This window comes from Portunus trituberculatus, chromosome 24 (genome assembly GCF_017591435.1).
Source record: "Portunus trituberculatus isolate SZX2019 chromosome 24, ASM1759143v1, whole genome shotgun sequence".
Classification (NCBI taxonomy): Eukaryota; Metazoa; Arthropoda; class Malacostraca; order Decapoda; family Portunidae; genus Portunus; species Portunus trituberculatus.
In genome coordinates this window covers 759,110-777,143 of record NC_059278.1, presented here as the reverse complement: position 1 = coordinate 777,143, position 18,034 = coordinate 759,110, and the positions used below count along the sequence as shown (strand labels likewise).

The following is an 18,034-nucleotide window of genomic DNA, read 5'->3' as shown; positions in this document are numbered from 1 at the left end:
TCAACCTGTCTGTTTGTATGTCTGCTTGTTGCATCTGTCTCTGTTTGTCTGTCTGCCCTCAATCCACTGTCTTACGCCCCCGTCTCTCTCTCTCTCTCTCTCTCTCTCTCTCTCTCTCTCTCTCTCTCTCTCTCTCTCTCTCTCTCGCATATTCCTCCGCGTCTTTCCCCTCTCGTATTTGTCTTCCTTGTCTCTGCCTCGCCAGGAAATCCCTCTTCGCCTTCAGCCTTTATGTAGCAGGTCAGTGGTATTGCCTCTTTCCCTGCTGTGTGAGAAGAGGCGCGGGACTTGAGCTCCTATCACAAAAACAACTGACCCCCGCTGCTGATCCTACCGCCATATACTCACTATTTCCCTTCCCCTCCTCTCCTCCTCCTTTTATCCTCCTCTCCTTCTTTTCTTGTCGATGATATTACGTTGGTTACGCTTCTCTCTCTCTCTCTCTCTCTCTCTCTCTGTTCATTTTTTCTTTACTTTTTGTTCTTTTTCTAACTTGCCTTTTTATTTTCCTTTTCTTCTCTTTATATTCTCTTCTAATTATTTTTTTTCTCTTCTATACGTTTGTTATTCATTCCCTTTCCTTTCATTACTGTGTTTTTTTTTTATCTCTGTTCTTTCCTGTTGTTTATTGTTCTACTTGTCTTGTGTCCGTTCCCCTTTTTGTATTGTTCGACTCGTCTTCTGTACACACACACACTCTCTCTCTCTCTCTCTCTCTCTCTCTCTCTCTCTCTCTCTCTCTCTCTCTCTCTTTCTCTCATGTGATTTATATTGCATTTTGTTATTTTCTTTCTCATTTTTTTTCTATTTTTCATTTATTCTTTATTTTATTCTTATTTATTTCCTTTCCCTGCCTTCTGACTTCGATTGTTGTTTTTTTCCTCCGTTTATTTGTGTATTTTTCTTTCTTTTTTGTTGATTTTGTTCTTATTTATTGTCATTTTCGTTTCCTTAGTGCGAATGGCTTGGATAGTGTTGTTTCCTTAGTGCGAATGGCTTGGATAAGTGTTGTTTCCTTAGTGCGAATGGCTTGGATAGTGTTGTTTTCTTAGTGCGAATGACTTAGATAGTGTTGTTTCCTTAGTGCGAATGGCTTAGATAGTGTTGTTTTCTTCTATTCTCTCCTTCTTCTTGTCCTTTTTTTTTTTCCGTGTTACTCTACAGATACAACGTTATTTTTATTCTCCTCTCCTTTCTGATTTGCATTGAATTAATTGTGTTATTTGCTTTATTTATTTATTTCTCTTGTCTTCACCTTGCATCTTCGTGGTTCACCTTTCGCTTTTGTCTATAATTTTCTTGTGTCTTTCTTTCTTCCTTAGGTTTTTTTTTTTTATTTATCCTTTCCTTCCTCTCGATTTGAATTATTTTTTTTTATCTCATTCGACTTTTTTCCTTGTTCTCATCCTGTGTTTACGATATTTTCATTTTATTTTCTTTTCTAACTTGGATTGAATTATTTTACTTCGTCTTATTTCTTTTATCTATAAATTTTTTTTCATCTATAAATTTCTTCCTTATTGTTTTTCATTACTCTAGACATAAAAAAATTACTTTTCATCTCCTCTTTTTTCTTCTCTTGAATTAGATTATTTTTATTCTTATCTCATTTTGCTTTTCTTTCTTTTTTTTCATATCCTCATCCTGTATTTAATTGGACCTGCAGGATATCATCTGTCTTTTCAACCCCCTTTGGATATTTTATAAACTGAGTATCCATTCTACATCTACATAAGCTTTAGAAGAATGTATATTGCTCATCATGAAATCATCCTTTTGTGATAAATCTTCATACAGACTTCATATATGAGTAAAATATTTGCGGGTATGTCAGTTCCCCTCATCCTCTATTGACGTTATTTTCATTTACCTTTCCTTTGTAGCCTGCACTGAATGAGTTTATCTCGTTTATTTTCCTTTCGTTCCTTCACCCTGCATCTTCGTGTTTCAGCTCCGGCCTTCACCTGGGATTTATGTCTGTGTTTTCTTCCTCATTTCCTCGCCCCTGACACACTATATCCCTACCACAACCCTTCACTCTGCTCACATCTTGATCCTTCCTTCTTTACCCACAAAATCGCTCGGCTCTCCCTGCTCCTTCCTTCGTGGCGTTACTAGGATCATTTTGTCTGTCTGTGTCTTGTTTTACTTTTTTTTTCTGTTGATTTTTTTTCCCCATGTGTTTTGAGTTTTTCTTTTTCATCTTCCTGTTCTTGTTTTATTGTTTAAGATAATGTGCTTCATGTTTTGTCCTTTTTTTTTCAATTTTTTTCTATCCTTTTGGTTCTTATCTTTCCATTTTTCTTATCGTGTTATTATTTTTTTGTATTTATTTTCCCTGTTTTCTTTCTTTGTCCTGTCATTTTATCACTTCTTTTTTCTTTTACTGTTCGCTTTCTCCATCCTGCTGTTTCTATTTATACTTCTTGTCTCTTTCACCCTTTTTATGTCGTGTTACTAAGATCATGACGCTTTTCCTTTCGTATTAATGATGTGGTCTTCTCTTACCCATTTTCCTCGCCTTTCTTCATTATTCTTGCTTCTCTTCTCGCTGTTTCATAACCTACGCTGTTGTCCTTCACTCTCCTTTTTCCTGTTTCTAATAATTCTAATATGTTTAATTTTCTTATCCCTTTTTCTCTCCTTCCTTCATTAACCTTGCTCTTCCATTCCCTCATCTTTCACATCACGTACTTCTTTTTCTTGTCTTTCCTGTTTGTTATATTGATTATTTTGTGTCCTATCATTATGTACCCTTTCCATCGTTAAGTTTGCTTCTCTCTCTCCTCTTTCATGGTATACGACTCTGTTCTTTCATGTCCTGCTTCTTATAATGCTGATTTCGTGTCCTTCTCTCACCCTTTACCTCCTTCCCTTCGTTAACCGTGCTGCTCTCTTCCCTCTTTCACAGTATACGCTCTCCCTCTCTTTCCCCTCGTACATGCTGTCCTTCCACTTCCACCGGACACACTGCTCTCCCTCTCCCCTCCGTGAGCGCACCAGTAGTCCCTCCCAGCGCACCATAGCTAGTTTTCCGGCTTCCAGATTCAATAATTGACAGTTCATTCATCATTCCGAGGGGCGCTGGCGGTGACTCATCCACGAACGCATACACTACTAACTTGAAACCGATGACGCCAGATAGAATTCCAGTACAGTGTTCCAGGAGCGTTCCAGATTACGAGGAAGTGAGTCTATAATTCCTGAGTTTTCCAGGACGACGGTTTGCTCTCTCGCTCCCTTTCCTGTTTGGCTGCCACTGTCATTCCCTCTGTCTTTGTGTCCTCTCGCTGCATTATGAGGTGTTGTTTAGGGAGCGTTTGGGTCTGCTAGGAAGTGAATCTGGGAACCGTCTCTCTCTCTCTCTCTCTCTCTCTCTCTCTCTCTCTCTCTCTCTCTCTCTCTCTCTCTCTCTCTCTCTCTCTCGTTCTCCTCCTTCTCTTTCTTTCCTGGCCATTCTCACTCCTTTGCGAACCACGTCTTCAAAATCCACGCTAAGTAAACCTGTCCTTCCCGTGAATGTCCTTGTGAACTTCAGGGATTTCTCAGCAAGGAGGAAAAGTTTAAGACTCATGTGTGTTCGTGAAGCGTTAGGTGAGAGAAGTCGAGGGAGGGAAGGGCTCTCTCTCTCTCTCTCTCTCTCTCTCTCTCTCTGAATTCAATAAGCAAGAATATTATCGTCATTTAGCACAATTGAGTCGTAGATCGTGTGAAGTAAATTTCTCTGTCTTTATCTGTCTGTCTCTGCGTATGTTTTTTTTTCTCTGTCTCATTTCCCTTTCTTCTCTCTCTCTCTCTCTCTCTCTCTCTCTCTCTCTCTCTCTCTCTCTCTCTCTCTCTCTCTCTCTCTCTCTATTTAAGTATTCCTCCCGTTTCTTACTCCTCCATTCCTTCACGTGTACCTGTAAATTGCTCTCTCTCTCTCTCTCTCTCTCTCTCTCTCTCTCTCTCTCTCTCTCTCTCACACACACACACACACACACACACACACACACACACACACACACACACACACACACACACACACACACACACACACACACAAGGCTGATAACGTACAGCGGACATCTGGCCTGAGGGAATTATGTATTTGTTTGGACCCACCAGGCATCAGCGCGGAGCAGCGAGCCAGTACCATTTGTTTCTCGGTCAAGCCAGCGAGGCTAGGCATGTGGAATGGATGTGACATAAGACCATATTTTGAAACACTTCTGCCCGTGTCTTGACTACTTCCAAAGAACTCTTGTTGGAGTTACACAGGCTTTTAAGGGTGTTTTCGTCGTTCCAGTGACAGATTAGCAAGATTTCTGCATTAATAAGACGAGGAATAGTCTCGATAACACGGATGGTCATTAATCTCTGTGGCTTTAGAAAACAGTCGCTGGGAAAGAAAGAGTGAAGTGATTTAAAAAGACTATTTGAAGTGACACGGGTTTTTAAAAATGAGATTTTCTTTCGGTTTCGTTTAGGGACAGGCCAACAAGTTCTCTACATCAAAAAAAGAAGAGAAATGGTCTGGAAAACATGTCTAATTACTATTGGCTTTTATAAACAGGCGGTAGGAGAGGGAGTACACCGTTTCAAAAGGTTCTAGTTGAAGTGACACGAGTTTCTAAGGATGTTTTTTTTCCTCTAGTTTCCGTAGTGATTAGCTAACAAGTTCTCTACTTTGATAAGAGGAAAAATAGTCTTGAGAATCGGAATATTCATTAATGGCATTCGAAAACAGTCGGCAAGAGAGGGAATGAGAGTGACACAGGTTTGTAAGGACGTTTTTCTCTATATGTAGTGATAAGCCAACAAGTTCTCTACACTGATAAGAGGAAAAAACAGTCTTGAGAACATGTCTAATTACCAATAGCTTTCGAAGGCAGTCGGTAGAAAAGTGAGTAAAGCGTTTTAAAAGGCTCTAGTTTAATTGACACGGGTTTTTAAGGACGTGTTTCTCTAAGTAGTGATAAGCCAACAAGTTCTGTACAGTGATAAGAAGAAAAACAGTCTTGAGAACATGTTTAATTGCCAATGGCTTTCGAAAACAGTCAGTAGGAGAGGAAGAAAACATTTTAGAAGGCTCTAATTGAAGTGACACGAGTTTCTAAAGGTGCCAACAAGTTCTCCACATGAATAAGAGGAGAAACAGCCTTGAGAACCTGGATAATCGCCTCAGATGCCTTCATAAAACAATCGCGGTGGTGGAGCAGTAGAGCAGTATATTTTTTTCCTTTTATTTATTTTTAACAGGGGGACATGGATCATCAGGGTGAATGTTGTGGTGTAGGTTGTTGTTATTCTGGCCAGCGCTCCTCCTCTCCCGCGTTAGTTGTGAATGGTACGCCGCTTTTTGTATCAGTTTTATGGCGAGGGGAGGGTTTGGCCGGCCGTGTCCCGTTCTGGTTTCCCCAAAATTGGTTAGAACTGGATTGGAGATTAGAGTGATGGTTGTTGTTGGCATGGGGGTTCTTTGTCCTTGTTCGTCTTTGTTTGTCCTTGTTTGTCCTTGTTGTTGTTACTGTTGTTGTTGCATGCATGGTTTTATAATCTTTGATTTTCTAGCAAATTGCGTTTATCAGAGAGAGAGAGAGAGAGAGAGAGAGAGAGAGAGAGAGAGAGAGAGAGAGAGAGAACACTGACCTAGTTTCGCGCTTGTCTGCTCCCCTATGATCACAACAGAATTGCCTTACATGTAAAAACGACCACATGTGTGTTTGTCGTCCATCATGTGTGTGTGTGTGTGTGTGTGTGTGTGTGTGTGTGTGTGTGTGTGTGTGTGTGTGTGTGTGACTGTGGGTACGCGTAAGAAGTTAATCAATGAGGACGGAAATTCAAGATATTTTTTGTGTAATTCTGATGATGATGATGATGGTGATGATGATGATGATGATGATGATAATGATATTAACAATAATAATAATAGTAATAATAATAATAATAATAATAATAATAATAATAATAATAATAATAATAATAATAATGATAATAATAGTAATAATAACAAGAGCAATAACAATAATGATAATAATTATAATAATAGTACTGATAATAATAAAAATAATAATGATAATAATAATAACTGGTATAGATAATAATAATAATGATAATAATAATAATAATAATAATAATAATAATAATAATAATAATAATAATAATAATGATGGTGAAAATAGTTGACCCAGGATTCTCTGACGTCAATCTGCCAGGATGAAGGGAAGGGTGGGTCCTGCACACACACACACACACACACACACACACACACACACACACACACACACACACACACACGTGCAGAATGAGAGTCAAAACTTTAATAACGGGCGTGATGGCTTCCCGAACGCGTCAGGCTCCTCTCTCTCTCTCTCTCTCTCTCTCTCTCTCTCTCTCTCTCTCTCTCTCTCTCACACACACACACACACACACACACACACACCAATAACTCTAACACTTCCTGGTGTCTTCCTTCTTCCAAACACCATTTCTGTCATTTCTCCCTTAATCAATCTTCTGTCCATGAAATAACTTCTTCCTTACTACTATTATTCTCATCTTCTCCTCTTCTTTCCCTTCCTCCATCAACTCCATCACTCTTCCGCCTTCCTTCCTCCCTGTCTCTTGTTCCCTCCCTCCCTCCCTCCTGTGCCTCTCCTATCCTTTGGTACCCATCCTTCGCTCCTTCCCTCTCTCCCTCCCTCCCTTCCATCGCTCCGGCAAACATAATGAATGATTGGGTGGCCTTGCTCGTCTTCCTCTCCCATCAGAGAAATTGGTAGTTCCCTGGCGGTGGTGGACGAAAGGACAGGGGAAATTGAGGAAAGGGAAAGTAATAAAAGCAATGACCTCTTTAACCTATGCTATTAGAATCCGTTTAATTCTATGTGAGTGCACCGCTTCTGCCGATAATGTCGTTTGATTTTGCTGGTTTTTGTTCTTAACTTGGTAAAATGAAAAAAAAGATAATTGAATAGGATAAAAAAAGAGGATTTTTGAGTTTGGAAAATGTGGATAGTGTAAGATTATATGTGTGTGTTAAAATAGAGAGAGAGAGAGAGAGAGAGAGAGAGAGAGAGAGAGAGAGAGAGAGAGAGAGAGAGGAGAGCTGTATAAAAAGGTCAAAGCACTAAAAGTTTTTATTTAACTTCTTATCAGCTTTAGCACTGACCTCAGAATTTGGCTTTTATGTACAAGTAATTCTACTCTCAGATAATTCCAAAAGTTTACCCCATCTCTCTCTCTCTCTCTCTCTCTCTCTCTCTCTCTCTCTCTCTCTCTCTCTCTCTCTCTCTCTCTCTCTCTCTCTCTTTCAGCATGATCCCAAGCCTTCACTACGAGGCAGGATTGATCCCTGCTGAAGAAGATGCATGAAGAAGGAATGAAATAAGAAAAGCCAAAGAAAGAAGAAGGAAGAAGCGAAGGAACGAGGGAAGCAGCAGGAAAACACCACACAAAGGAGAAAAGTCAGAGAGAGAGAGAGAGAGAGAGAGAGAGAGAGAGAGAGAGAGAGAGGAAGGGAATTAACACAAACACACACGAACTGAAAAAAAAAGAAAGAAAACGAGAGAAAGTAAACGAAGAAAACGGGAAACATAGGCCAGTAAAAGTGGAACTATTTGCATGAAGAAGTCGAAGCTCGGAGCAGCACCAGAAGAAGGAGGAGGAGGAGGAGGAGGAGGAGGAGGAGGAGGAGGAGGAGGAGGAGAAGGTGGTGGGGATCTTCTTACTATGGAGGGGAGCAACCACCACCACCACCACCACAGCACGCCCCCCTCCTGCACCAAGAACAAAGGGTGCTTCGTGGGGCGTGGCGTGGGCGTGCTTCTGGGAGTGATGTTCGTGAGTGGCCTGGTGGCGACTGGGCTGCTTGTTTACTACTACGCTCCGCACGAGAAACAGATGCAGGAAGAGGCTGTGCTGGTGCCGCGTGTCCAGGTGAGAGAGAGAGAGAGAGAGAGAGAGAGAGAGAGAGAGAGAGAGAGAGAGAGAGGGAGAGTGTTTATTGTTTGTATGTGTTGTTTGTATCTCATTTATTTTGTTTTGTAGTTTTTTTCTTCTTTCTTCTCTCTTCTTTTCCTTTTCTTCTTGTTCTTATTCTTGTTCTTGTTCTTATTCTTCTCCTCCTTCTTCACCTCCTTCTCCTCCTCCTCTTCATCCTTCTCTTTCTCCTCCTCCTCCTCTTTCTTCTCTCCTCCTCCTCTTTCTCCTCTCCTCCTCCTCCTCCTCCTTTTCCTCCTCCTCCTTCTCCTCTTTCTCTTCTTCCACCTCCTCCTTCTCTTGTTTCTCTTTCTTTTCGTGACTTTCGACCTCTTTCTCCTTTATTTGCACCCTCTCTTCGTTTCTTTTATTCTTCTCGCTTTCCCTCCAGCCTTCTTGCGTGTCTCCTTCGTAAGCTCTTCTTATTCTTTCTTCTTTCCGGGAGGCGATTTGTCTTTCGTTCTTTCCTACTTTCTCTCTCGTTTATGCTTCCTGAATTACGAACAGTCTTTCTCCTTCTTAAGTATTTCTTTTTTTTCTTCGAGTTCTCTCAATGCCTTTCCTTACCGACTATTTTTTTCCCTTCCTTTCTTCAAGCCATGGAGATTTGGAACTATGCACATATCGCATTCTTAAAAGGTATTCAAGTGACAGGCGGTCTGTATGTGTGTGTGTGTGTGTGTGTGTGTGATCGAGAGTCGCTTTTGTTCCCATAGAGTACAGTTTTTAACCTCTTCAGAACCATGACGCATTTCCAAATTCATTCCGTTTACTATTTGATAATTCTATACAGCTTCAGAAAATTGTGTGGGGGATTGAAATAGTAAAGACTCTGCCCTTTAATCTTCAACCCTCCATAGACCCTTCATAATGGAAACAAAACTGTCTAATCGTACCCAAAAACTCGCGATGAAAATGTGTCCCAGTACTGAAGGGGTTAAAGACCATACATACTTTACAAATAAGTCACTTTTTTGTGGGTATGTATCCCATTAATGATACAGAATCCTTGTTAAAATACCATTAGAATCATGAAATCACTCTTGGAAGCCCCGTCATTTACCACTAGAGTCTGTTAAAAGTACAATATAAGACGCCGAAACACTGAAACAATACGCTCTACACTTCATTTCCTTCTCCTGCAGAGCAACGTGCGCAGAACACCCAACACTAGGAGGCGCCTCAACTGCACCGCCCGGAGGTTTGGGGGGAGCAGGGGAGCCGCCACTACCACATCTACTACTTTTCCATCCTCCACCCTCATCAGCATCCCGAGTCTTTTCAGCACCTTTGTACCCTTTGAGGAAGAACCGGATGTACGTCTCCCTCGAACGCTCCGGCCCTTGCACTACCTGGTGAAGCTGCAGCCGCTCATCAACGGGAACCTGAGCATCCTGGGCTACATGGAGGTGGAGATGGAGGTGCTGGAGGCCACTGTTAATATCACGCTGCACATCGCCGACATCATCACTCACAATGACACCATCAGGGTGAGATGTTACCTACATTTTGCTGCTTCCTGGAAAGTGATGTCATGGTTCAGGGTTAATTGCGAGGTTTCTGTATTTTTTTTCATGTATATTTCTTAATTTTCTTGCTTGTTTATTTATTTTTTTTCTGGGAGATGTAACTATGTTTCTAAGATAATATTAGTTTTCATTATCATTTTTTTTATTTTTGTTTGTTTATACCATGTGGGCTTTTCACGGGAATTTATGGGCTGAAGGGGGTACTTTTGGGGGTACTTTACTAAGTTACTGTGGCTTTGCTCTATGTGTATTTAAAAATCTCGTATTTAGTTATTTACCATATATATTTTTTTTCAGAATGTTCTATGTGATTTTCTTTTTTTTTTTTTTTTTTTTTTTTTTTTACGTAGGGATTTGTGTGTACGGGGTAGTTAGTTGCGTCAGGTTAGATTGGATGAAAAAATAAAGCGTTAATGATGTAATGCAGATAAATGAGGTACGCGGTGTTACTACTAGTCTCGTCTGAAAGAGAAGAGTGGAAATTTAAAAATGTGTCCTTTTATTATTCATGCAATATTCCTTTTTTTTGGTTCATATATATATATATATATATATATATATATATATATATATATATATATATATATATATATATATATATATATATATATATATTTTTTTTTTTTTTTTTTTTTTTTTTTTTACGTAGGGAAGAGGGCCAGCCAGGGAAAAAAAAAGAAAGTTAAAAAAAAGGCCCACTTGAGCGCTGGCTCTCCAAAGATTACAAAAAGTGCCAAAACCGTCAGCCAGAATTAGGGGAGCAAATGCCTCGATACCTCCCTCTTAAAAGAAGACAAGTTGGAAATACAGATGCAGGAGGGAATTCCAGAGTTTACCAGTGAGAGGGATGAATGATTGAGAGTACTGGTTAACTCTTGCATTAGAGAGTTGGACAGAATAGGGATGAGAGGAAGAAAAAAGCCTTGTGCAGCGTGGCCGCAGGAGGAGGGCAGGCATGCAGTTAGCAAGATCAGTAGAATAGTTACCATAAAAATAGCGATAAAATATAGAAAGGGATGCTACATTTCGGCGGTGAGAAAGAGACTGAAGACAGTTAGTCATAGGAGAGGAGTTGATGAGACGAAGAGCTTTCGATTCCACCCTATCAAGCAAAGCTGTGTGACTGGAACCCCCCCAAACATGCGAAGAGTACTCCATACAGGGACGGATAAGGCCCTTATACAGAGTAAGCAGTTGGAGGGGCGAGAAAAACTGTCGGAGACGCCTCAGAACACCTAACTTCATAGAAGCTGTTTTAGCAAGAGATGAGATGTGAAGTTTCCAGTTAAGATTATGAGCAAAGGACAGACCGAGGATATTCATTGTGGAAGAGGGAGACAGTTGAGTGTCATTGAAGAAGAGGGGATAGTTGTCTGGAAGGTTGTGTCGAGTTGATAGATGGAGGAATTGAGTTTTGAGGCATTGAAAACTACTAGATTTTCTCTGCCCCAATCGGAAATCTTAGAAAGATCGGAAGTCAGGCGTTCCGTGGCGTCCCCGCGTGATCTGTTGATTTCCTGAAGGGTTGGACGTCTCTGAAAGAACGTGGAAAGATGTAGGGTGGTATCATCAGCGTAGGAGTGGATAGGGCAAGAAGTTTGGTTAAGAAGGTCATTAATGAATAATAGAAAGAGAGTGGGTGACAGGACAGAACCCTGAGGAACACCACTATTAATAGGTTTAGGAGAAGAACAGTAGCCGTCTACCACAGCAGCAATAGAGCGGTCGGAAAGGAAACTTGAGATAAAGTTGCAGAGAGAAGGATAGAAGCCGTAGGAGGGCAGTTTTGAAATCAAAGCTTTATGCCAGACTCTATCAAAAGCTTTTGATATGTCTAACGCAACAGCAAAAGTTTCACCGAAATCTCTAAAAGAGGATGACCAAGACTCAGTAAGGAAAGCCAGAAGATCACCAGTAGAGCGACCTTGACGGAAGCCATACTGGCGATCAGACAGAAGATTGTGAAGTGACAGATGTTTGAGAATCTTCCTATTCAGGATAGATTCAAAACTTTAGACAAGCAAGAGATTAAAGCTATAGGACGGTAGTTTGAGGGGTTAGAACGGTCACCCTTTTAGGAACAGGCTGAATGTAGGCGAACTTCCAGCAGGAAGGAAAGGTAGAAGTCGATAGACAAAGTTGGAAGAGTTTGGCCAGGCAAGGTGCAAGCACAGAAGCACAGTTTTTGAGAACAATAGGAGGGACCCCATCAGGTCCATAAGCCTTCCGAGGGTTTAGGCCAGCAAGGGCATGGAAAACATCATTACGAAGAATTTTGATTGTAGACATGAAATAGTCAGAGGGAGGAGGAGAGGGAGGACAAGCCCAGAATCGTCCAAGGTGGAGTTGTGAGCAAAGGTTTGAGAAAAGAGTTCAGCTTTAGAGACAGAAGAGATGGCAGTGGTGCCATCAGGATGAAATAAAGGAGGGAAAGATGAAGAAGTGAAGTTATTTGAGATGTTTTTGGCTAGATGCCAGAAGTCACGAGGAGAGTTTGAGTTTGAAAGATTTTGACATTTCCTATTTATGAAAGAGTGTTTGGCAAGTTGAAGAACAGACTTGGCATGATTCCAGGCAGAGATATAAAGTACATGAGATTCAGGAGATGGAAAGCTCAAGTACCTTTTGTGGGCAACCTCTCTATCATGTATAGCACGAGAACAGGCTAAGTTAAACCAAGGTTTAGAAGGTTTAGGTTGAGAAAAAGAATGAGGAATGTACGCCTCCATGCCAGACACTAACACCTCTGTTATGCATTCAGCACAAAGAGATGGGTCTCTGACACGGAAGGAATAAACATTCCAGGGAAAATCAACATAATAACCTACCTTAGGTTACCACGCCTGGGGATCTGGACGGCCCAGGACTTAAAATTAGAAAACACGAGTACGACCACGAGAGGCAGTTTTACATGGCGCACCTGGAGGAGCCGCTGGTCGAGGGAGGAAAGTACGTCCTCTCAATGGGATTCGAAGGACACCTGAACGACCAGCTACACGGCTTCTACAGGTCCACCTACAGGGACGCTGACGGCACAGAGAAGTGAGTGTGGACGGGCCGGAGTGGATCGGTGACTGGCCTGTTCAGCAATGTAGCCACACATTCTCGATTCTCAATAACCAAAAACTGCAATAATATTTAGCTTTGTGTAATTTATTTTCAGTGATTTGATAGTTTCTATAAATATTTGAAGAGAGTGAGGAGTATAGTCATCAATGATGGTGATGAGGCATGTGAAATTTAATCAGATGAAAGATGCATCTAATTAGAATGTGAATGGCAAAAGAATGACAATTATCATTAGCTAATGGTAAGTGTAGTCACTTCTCATCCGAGTTACAGGTGGCAGCAGCGTCTTGCATGTCTCTGTGATTAGGAAAGTTAGTGGGCCAGAGTGCCCCTCAGCGCGGTGCAGGCCGAGTCTGCTGATCATCCTCCTTCCCCAGGGCGATGGGCGTGACACAGTTCCAAGCGACGGACGCGCGGCGAGCCTTCCCGTGTTTTGACGAGCCGGCTCTTAAGGCCACTTTCGAGGTGTACCTCGGCCGCCAGATGAACATGACTACCATTTCCAACATGCCCATCATTGAAACTATTCCCATGTTGGTGTTCATTGTTGTATTTGTTGACACTGTGGTTAAAAATATTGCGTATGTTATATCTTACTGAATGTTTTTGTATGGATTTTCAGAGTATTACTTTTTTTTTTTACTGGCAGGGTGAACCAGAAAGGCTGGGTGTGGGACCACTATGACACCACTGTTCCCATGTCCACCTACCTTGTGGCTTTTGTTGTGTCAGACTTTGCCAATCTCTCCACCATCGCCAATAACAAGACACTTTTCAGAGGTGAGGACACACTCAATATATGCAATGACGCTCTCATATGTAAACAACATTTAGGTGTGCACAATTTTACTCTCGCGTGGGGTGCTGAGGACGGTTCTCCGACAGTGTGGGCGCGGAACTCCGCTATCCGGCAGGCTGAATTCGCACAGCAAGTGGGACCGCCCATCTTGCTGTATTTCGAGGATTACTTCAACCAGTCTTACCCGCTGCCCAAACAAGACATGATTGCAATCCCAGACTTCTCTGCCGGTGCCATGGAAAACTGGGGCCTCATCACGTACAGGTGAGACGTCATAACGTGTGTCATTGGCTGGGTGTGAAATTAACAGACCCATGCTTTTAATCTTCATGTATCTCACTATACTTAGGGAGACAGCGATGCTCTATGACGCGCGAGTGTCCGCCGCCTCCAACAAGCAGTACGTGGCGGCGGTGGTGGCGCACGAGCTGGCACATCAGTGGTTTGGTAATCTGGTGACGCCTCGTTGGTGGACAGACCTATGGCTTAACGAAGGCTTCGCTTCTTATGTCGAATACATCGGGGTGAATCACGTGAGTTACAATCACTTGAGGTCCTGAGTAGTATTTTTCAAATTTTTCATATATATATATATATATATATATATATATATATATATATATATATATATATATATATATATATATATATAGATAGATAGATAGATAGATAGAGAGAGAGAGAGAGAGAGAGAGAGAGAGAGAGAGAGAGAGAGAGAGAGAGAGAGAGAGAGATAAGATTGATGTCAAATTTTAACATCATGTGTCTCTCGCACCGCGTGTAATTGTGTGCAGGTGGCCCCGACGTGGCAGGTGATGGAACAGTTCGTGCTCAACGAGTTGCATATAGTGTTTGGATTGGACAGTCTGGAGTCGTCACACCCAATCAGTATCCCCGTGGGTCATCCTGACGAGATCAGCCAGATATTTGACAGAATTTCATATGCCAAAGGTAAGTATCTGACGTGGCATGGACTTGGTTAGGCAATTAATCAGAGTGGTGAGCAACTCGACTTTATGCAATACTTAAAACGAAAACGATTGGTCAGATAACTACATACTGATTGCTTGCTAGATTCTTCATATTTCAATTTCAGGAGCTTCCATCATCCGTATGATGAACCACTTCCTGACGGAGTCGGCCTTCAGGCACGGCCTCAGCACCTACTTAGATGCCTTGTAAGTGTCTTGTCGCCTTGTTGTCGCTGCTCTGCACCACCGGCTTCACTGTCTTCCACATTCTTGTACAACACTCGTTCTTTTTCAGCAAGTACGACAACGCCGAGCAGGACGACTTGTGGCGGCACCTGACGGAGGCGGCGCACGAGACCGGCACGCTGCCCGCCAACCTCACCGTCAAGACCATCATGGACACGTGGACGCTGCAGATGGGATACCCCGTCATCAAGGTGGAGCGGAGCGCCGACGGCACCTCGGCCGCTGTCTCGCAGGTGAGTGTGTAGCGAACACACAGGGGGGCGGCGGCTTCCAGGCGTAGCGGCAACTCCACCTCACCTCACTGTCTCGCTTGCCTCGGCAGGAGCGGTTCCTGCTGGTCAAGGACGACAACGCCGACGACATGCACGACTACAAGTGGTGGGTGCCGCTGACGTACACGGGCCAAGACCGGCCTGACTTCAGCCAGACGCAGGCCAAGGTGTGGATGAAGGACTCAGAGGCGCAGGTCACCGTCACCTCCCTGCCGTCCAAGGACCACTGGGTCATCTTCAACCTGCAGCAGACTGGTTACTACAGGGTCAACTACGACGACCACAACTGGAACCTGCTCATCCAGCAGCTGCTCGCCGACCACCGCGCCATCGCCACCGTCAACAGGGCACAGATCATTGACGACGCCATGAATCTCGCCAAGGCTGGTGGGTGGCGCGCCTCAGGGCAATGGCTGAGCTGTCTTCACACCACAGTCACAACATTATGAAAGATAATTGTTCCTTCATAGCAATGTCATACTAAAGTGATTGAGAAAATTTCTAGTAAAGGACAGCATTTTAGAAATTATTTTAATGTTTTTCTATTTATTTCAATACATTATTTCCTGAAACCGCAAGTTTCAGATCCCTTGTTTCCATTGTGCAGGTCAGATGACGTACGGCACGGCTCTAGGGGTTTACAACTACTTAGGGGCAGAAACAGAATTCGTTCCCTGGGCTGCAGCCATTGACAACTTAGCTTACCTGAAAGAGATGTTTGCCCGCACTGGAGGTTATGGCGCTCTCAAGGCAAGACAGTTTTCTTGCTTTTTTTGTATGATATTTTCCTTTCCACACATTGTGCTCTCGTCAACATAATTTTGACAGGAAAGGATTTCCTATCTTGTAACCACGATTTACCTTCCTCTATCCTTCTTCAGAACTACCTGCTGGACATCCTAGTGCCGCTGTACGACTCAGTAGGCTTCCAGGACCGCGACAATGACCCTCTGCTGGACCAGTACAAGAGGCAGAAGGCGCTGTCTTGGGCCTGCCAGTTGGAGCATCCAGACTGTCTGCAAAACGCCGCCGCCAGCTACGCCACGTGGATGGCTGATCCATCAAACAACAGGTGTGTTACTCCTGACGTTCGTAAGAAGTGGTAAGTTATTTTTCTTTTTGTACTAAATATGATGCATTTAACATTTTCTCTCTCTCTCTCTCTCTCTCTCTCTCTCTCTCTCTCTCTCTCTCTCTCTCTCTCTCTCTCTCTCTCTCTCTCTCTCTCTCTCTCTCTCTCTCTCTCTCTCTCTCTCGTATATCTGCAGCATCATCTCTCCAAACCTCAAGTCGACCGTGTACTGCCACGCCATTGGCTCTGGTGGAGAGAAGGAGTGGAACTTCGCCTGGGAGCAATACCTCGCCTCCAACGTGGGCTCCGAGAAGAACCGGCTCCTCTCTGCCATGGGTTGCACCAAACATATCTGGATCCTTTCAAGGTGCGTGAAGTGATTCTGCTTCCTGTGTCGCTTGACTGCTGCTATAGGTGGTACCGGGGACTGATGGGAAGGAACACGTTGGTTTCTATGCTGACGGAATATTCAGCGAAAATAAACATACCTTGTTCTTTGATTTTTTTTTTGTCCCTTATCTTATAAAAATATATAAGAAATATAACTTTATGGACAAATATAATTCATGACACACTAGAATTTATCATCCTTTCTCATTTGACTTCGAAACTCAAGAACGAATCTGCTAACAGACCTGGAGCATCGAGGTTAGAGAAGGCTGACCCTCTTCCCTATGTCTTCCTTCAGGTATCTGGAGATGGCGTTCAGCTCAGATAGCGGCATCAGGAAGCAGGACGCCTTCAGAGTCTTCGGCACGGTGGCCAACAACGATGTGGGTCAGCCGCTGGCCTGGTCGTTCCTGCAGGATCGCTGGCATGACATTTACGAGTTGTGAGTTTGAATTTCTATTATAAATTACGTCTTCGTGTTTTACAATCTTATTCTTGTATATCAGTCTATTTGTATATTGACGAAACACTTACACACACACACACACACACACACACACACACACACACACACACACACACACACACACACACACACACACACACACACACACACACACACACACACACACACACACACACACACACACACACACACACACACACACACACACACACTGATGGTTACCTTTCTTCTCCTTTCAAGCTACGGCAAGGCTAAGTCTCGCCTCATTAAGTCCGCCACTAGGAGCTTCAACACCCATTTGCAGCTGAAGGAGGTGAGAGAGAGAGAGAGAGAGAGAGAGAGAGAGAGAGAGAGAGAGAGAGAGAGAGAACACCTCCCATCCCGACTAGAGATAGACTCCAAGCGGTCTTCCTTTCTCCTCTTCCGCAGCTTCGGTTGTTCCATCGCGAGCACAAGGAGGACCTGGGCTCAGCGTCCCGGGCGGTGCAGCAAGTCATCGAGCGCACCAAGGTCAAGATCGCCTGGATGCGCACCAATTATGACGTGATTGTAGAGTGGCTGGACGCTAACGGGTACTCCACGAAGCTCAGGAATGCCTAGTAACACCCTTAACTACCAACACCCTCTCTCTCTCTCTCTCTCTCTCTCTCTCTCTCTCTCTCTCTCTCTCTTATGTCCATCCATTCATTCGTTTTTCACTTTTTTCGTTCTTTTCTCGTTCATCGACTCTTCTTTTTCCTTTCTTCTTTCTCTTTCTTTCTTTTTTTGCTTTCTTCCTTTATTCATTATTGTCTTTTTACTTCTTTCTCTCGCCTTCCTTTGTCTCTTAACTCTTTCTTCCTTTTTTCTTTTTTTTCTTTTTTAGATTTTTTTCCTTCGCACACTTTTTCATCGCACCTTTTCCGTCTTTCTCACTCTGTCCATTGCGTTTTCTTTTTTCTCTCTCTTCTTTACAAAGTTTAATGATGTCTTCCTAACTTTCTTTTCTTTCTGTTTTTTTTTTTTTATCTTGTTTCTCGTTTTCTATAAGATTTCTTTCCCTTTCCCCCCCAAAAAAAAAAAGAAAAAAAAATAGTGTGTTCTGGTACGTTGAATATTATTTCATATCAGGAATTTTCTTTATTTCACTCATATATAATTCACAACAAAAAATGACAACGATAATAATAACAGTAATAATAATAATAATAATAATAATAATAATAATAATAATAATAATAATAATAAAGTAATTACACAATATTGTTAGATATTATTT

At 42.6% G+C, this 18,034-nt stretch overlaps 1 protein-coding gene across 1 annotated transcript in view; it reads left to right on the top strand.

Annotated features, from left to right (window-relative positions):
• Positions 1–17,441, top strand: part of LOC123508434 (aminopeptidase N-like) — a 20,673-nt gene extending 3,232 nt beyond the window's left edge. Inside the window, exons 2-18 of the mRNA XM_045262173.1 lie at positions 7,299–7,920; positions 9,108–9,452; positions 12,325–12,533; positions 12,938–13,093; positions 13,210–13,340; positions 13,446–13,623; positions 13,709–13,892; positions 14,154–14,310; positions 14,456–14,537; positions 14,626–14,809; positions 14,899–15,235; positions 15,456–15,598; positions 15,730–15,920; positions 16,117–16,287; positions 16,609–16,752; positions 17,017–17,089; positions 17,206–17,441. Of these exons, the coding sequence (XP_045118108.1) occupies positions 7,606–7,920; positions 9,108–9,452; positions 12,325–12,533; positions 12,938–13,093; positions 13,210–13,340; positions 13,446–13,623; positions 13,709–13,892; positions 14,154–14,310; positions 14,456–14,537; positions 14,626–14,809; positions 14,899–15,235; positions 15,456–15,598; positions 15,730–15,920; positions 16,117–16,287; positions 16,609–16,752; positions 17,017–17,089; positions 17,206–17,376 (3,171 nt within the window). The 5' untranslated portion in view covers positions 7,299–7,605 and the 3' untranslated portion in view covers positions 17,377–17,441. The remainder of the gene's footprint in view (positions 1–7,298; positions 7,921–9,107; positions 9,453–12,324; positions 12,534–12,937; positions 13,094–13,209; positions 13,341–13,445; positions 13,624–13,708; positions 13,893–14,153; positions 14,311–14,455; positions 14,538–14,625; positions 14,810–14,898; positions 15,236–15,455; positions 15,599–15,729; positions 15,921–16,116; positions 16,288–16,608; positions 16,753–17,016; positions 17,090–17,205) is intronic.
• Positions 17,442–18,034: the final 593 nt, after the last annotated feature.